Below are 4,194 nucleotides of genomic sequence, written 5' to 3'. Positions count from 1 at the left end.
ATTTCTCTTTAAAACTTTTAAACGTTTTTAATATATAAGAGATATGTTACAGTTTCTTTAACTTTAATAAAGCTGCAGTATCCTGGTTTCACAGGAACTCCTGGCCCTTCCACGAACATTCAAAAAGGATCCACTGTGTTCTATAGTAAGTATCATAGGAACCCACCCACAAAGGGGAACACACTAAACAGTCCACACATCCCACAGCACTACTATCATCTTCATCATCATTACTGTTCATTTTTTCCTACTTTAAGAAAATGGAGAACTTGTGGGGTTTTCTTCTTTTGGAAGCTTCCTATTAAGTACAGTGTAAAAACTATCATTACTAGAATGTCGCCGTTCCTATTATTTATAGAGCATGCATTTCAGGTGTTCAGAGGTTTCCCAGGCTACAGTACTCTTGATGCAGATATCCTGGCAAATTCCTTTACTTAAAAATTAAATCTTAAAAATGAGCGGATACTACAGCTTTCCAAGCTCCTCTCGGATCTCAAGAGTGTTGGTGGGGCCGGGAAGGAGAAGGGGGGGGCACCAGGGAGGCAGGCGAGCGCTGGGGAATGAGGATGGGGAGGGGTTCCCCCTTCCCCCAGCACGGTGCGCACCGCTGCCTTCAAGAAAAGATGCGAATGGCCTGAGTGACCGCGGTGTGGCAGACCGGGCACTCGGGCTCGCTCTTCTCACAGATGCGGTTGGCGCACTCCATGCAGAAGAGGTTGTGGCCACAGGGCACCAGCGCGGCGATCACTTCGCTCTCGAAGCACACGGAGCAGTCGCGGCTGCCTTTACGCCGAAGCCCGGAGGAAGAGGATGAAGAGCTGGAGGAGGAGCTGGACGAAGAGGAGGAGCCCGACGTGTCCGACGGCTGCAAACCAGGCAGCTGCGCCCCCAGCCCGTTGGTATAAGCGGCGTAGGTCAGGCCTCCTCCGCCTGGGTCGCTGCGCACCCGGCGAGCCAGGTGGTGCTCTCCCGCCCCCGGGGCCATGTGCAAGGGCGGGGACAGGCGCGGGCAGCTGGTGCCAGGGTGCAGCCGGCGGTGCACCAGTAGCCCCAGGTTGGCATTGGAGGGCGCACTGGCGCCACCCCCAGGGAAGACCACGGAGGAGGAAGATGCAGATGAAGATGCGGAGGAAGAGCAGGAAGATGATACGGGAGCTGCAGGTCCACCTCCCGGCGACCGCTCGAACTGAGCCCAGAGAAGTGGTGCCCCAGGTGGGGGAGCGGGAGCCGGGTCAAAAGTGGGCTGCAGCTCAGGGCAGCCGTCAGGGGATGGCACTGAGGCTTCCCCCGCTGTGTAGGTGTACCCATTGTTGTTGTTGTTTCCGTTGTGCGCAAAGCTCAGGGCGGGGCTAGGGGGGCTGTAGTCTGCCAGGCGCGGGGTAGCAGCTGCGCTGCTGCTGGTCCCGCCGCCGAAGTAAGAGTCTGTGGAAGCACTGCCAAGCGAGCTGGAGCTGTCGTTGCGGTAGCTGGAGAAGGGCTTGCGGCCGGGGGTGGGTGTGATGCTGGGGGTGGGCTTGCTCCAGAGGCTGCCTGGCCCGGACCCGCCGGACCCATGATGCAGGTCGAAGCCCACATCGGTGCCGTTGGCGTGGAAGTCGTTCTCGTCTGTGAGCTCAATGATGCCGCCGGTACGCAGCGCAATGTGCGCCTCAATCTCCTCTCGAGCGCGATCCACGTTCTCTGGCATGCCGGTCACCTCGAACACCGGCTCCTTATCCCGGCTAGGTGTCACGATGTACGTGTGCGTCTGTTGCTGGATGCGCTTGATCGTGGCGCCCTTGGGCCCCACCACGAGCCCCACCACGCGGTAGGGCACCCGCACTTGGATGGTGGTCTGCCCGGGCAGGTTGGGCGGCCCAGGCACCGCGCCGTTTAGTGTCGTGTTCTTATTCCGAGAGGCGCGGATCATGGAGAAGTGCTCGGCAGCGGAGATGATCTCCCTCCGAGCCATGGCCACATCCTCCTTCCTGCCCGTCACAACAAAGACAGGCTCCTCCCCGCGAACCGGGGTCTTGATGTAAGTATTGGTCTTCGCCCGCAGCGCTTTGATTTTACAACCTAGGAACCAGGGTACGGAGGAAGAAGTGGGAAAGAGACAGACACGCCCATTATCCTGGGGTAACTGCGGGGACCGGGGACAGCCCGCGTTCAGGACAGCGAGACGGCAGGACAAGAGATGGGCGGAAAGGGGGCGTCTCCCTCACTGACCTCGGGCCGCGCCCCGGGCTGGGCAGTGAATCCCACCCGCGAGACGCTCGAGGAACAGCCCATTGGCTGCCTGGCCCTCCCCCAGTGACTGCAGTCGTCCCGAATCAAACCCGAGAATCCCAGAAAGTCATCTGGGGAGATGCCGCTGGGATCCAGCTGGGCGCGCCGTCAGCTCTGAAGACACGGGGAAGGGGCTCAGGGAAGGCAGCTGCAGGCACGATGCCTCAGCGCTGGTGGACTGGGGGCAGGGGGTGGGGTGTGAGTCCTGGGACCCATTGTTCCTCCTGTGGGCTCCATTCCGCTTTGCAGAAATCCAGAATCCTCCTCCCATCCTATGCTCACTCCTCCTCCTCTCTCCTCCCAAAGGATTGATCAAAGGCCCCCTCCCCCAAGCATCTTACATTTAAAATGTTTTTTTGGAGGTGGGCTGGGTGTGGGGCGTTAGGGGAGAAGACAGTGATTTTTGCAGAAGAAAGTGCATCCCGCCAGGGCAGCGGCGCGGCTCCGGGAGACAGCCTGCCTGCACTTTCTTTGTCTGGGGCGCCGGTCCATCGCGAGGCTCTTCCTCTCTCCCCAAGGCACCCCACGCCGCGGATCCCGATACTGAACACGCCTTCCCCGCGAGGCAGTGGCCTGAGACCCTACACCGCTCCCCACCTCCCCATCCCTCCTCGACCTACCTTGCCGCCCTACGATCTCGGCGACGTGCTCAGAACTGGGCACCGGCACACACTCGGTCATGTTCACGCTCTTCTTGCGCGGCTCGCTGTCGTACAGAGAGGCGCCCTCGTCACTGTCCAGCCCCAGCAGGGAGAGCTGGTCGAGCGCGAGCTGCAGGGCTCTTTGGTCATCCAGGGTCTCTCCCCCTCCGCTGCCGCCGCCGCCGCCGCCGCCGCTGCCGTTGCGCTCCAGGTCTGCAAACAGCGAGCTTGGCATCGCTCGGCCGTGCGCGCCGCGCCCCCGCCGGCCCTCGGCTCGGCGACGAGAAGCTGCGGCCACAAAGGCAGCCGGGAAGCGAGTGGTCAGGGGCGGGGAGGCCGGCCGCCTGCTGAGGGTTCCGTTGTTTCTTCCTCGGTGCCGGGAGGAGTGGGTCGCTCTGTGCGGTCCCCACCGGGCAGTGGCTGCAGGAGGCCCCGCCTGGGTCCCCACCCCAGATCTGCTGGCGGGTGGGGTGGGGGCAGAGCTCTAGCGGTGGCCGCGCGTGCCCCCCGAGTGCCCGGCTTTCTGGCCGCGATGCCGAGCGAAAAGCGAGCAGGCGAGCTACAGAAGCGTTTCTTTAAGGAGCCCCTCCCCGGCTCCTCCACTCCCGCCCGCCCGCCCGCCCGCCCGCCCTCAGCGCTTTTTCCTCCTCTCCTCCCCGCCTCTTGACTGAGCCTCTGCAGCCAGACGACTCCGGAGGGGGACGAGGGAGGCGCAACGTCACAGGCGGGAGCTGACACCACAATGCTACTGACACTATCGCTGGGGGAGGCGATTGGCGCGCGCCAGGCCGGGGGCGGGAGGAGGCCGCGGGTTGAGCGAGCGGAGTGAGAGCACCACCCCCCACCTCCGCGCTCGCCGCAGCCCGCCCCCTCCTCCTCCCGGCCGCGCCCCTCCCCCGCCGCCGCTAACGCCTCTCTTTGTTGTCTAATGCGGGACTGGCAGGCTCGGGACACTTGTATGTACCTATCAACCGAGGACAATCATTGTCCCCAAGTCTCCTCCCTCGCCTGATTCAGAGAAGAAAACGCGCCCAACTCTGGTGCCTGGGGCCCGGCTATAGAAGAGCGGTCCTTAGAAAGTCCCGTTAGTGGCTCCAAATAAACCTTCCGTGGAGCCAAAGCTTCCTCTGGGAGAAGAGTCTAGTCCGCCCAAAACGGCGACCCGATTACTCCGACATGGAAAACGGGACACCAAGTCTTGGGACGCACGGGCAGAGTGACTCCCGGCGCGGGTTGTCCACCTGCGCGGGAGCGCAGGAGACACAAAAGCACAAGCCCGCCCACA

The 4,194-nt window shown here is 62.2% G+C and overlaps 1 protein-coding gene across 1 annotated transcript; it reads right to left on the bottom strand.

Moving 5' to 3' along the window:
- MEX3B (mex-3 RNA binding family member B) lies at positions 1-3,572 on the bottom strand. The gene is made up of 2 exons (XM_010374713.2): positions 2,889-3,572; positions 1-2,058 (listed from the first exon to the last, which is right to left on the bottom strand). Exons 1-2 carry the CDS (start codon positions 3,142-3,144, stop codon positions 614-616), a joined length of 1,701 nt encoding a protein of 566 aa, XP_010373015.1. The 5' UTR covers positions 3,145-3,572; the 3' UTR covers positions 1-613.
- Positions 3,573-4,194: the final 622 nt, after the last annotated feature.

This window comes from Rhinopithecus roxellana, chromosome 5, assembly GCF_007565055.1.
Source record: "Rhinopithecus roxellana isolate Shanxi Qingling chromosome 5, ASM756505v1, whole genome shotgun sequence".
Taxonomy (NCBI): Eukaryota; Metazoa; Chordata; class Mammalia; order Primates; family Cercopithecidae; genus Rhinopithecus; species Rhinopithecus roxellana.
This window is presented reverse-complemented; position numbering and strand designations above follow the sequence as displayed.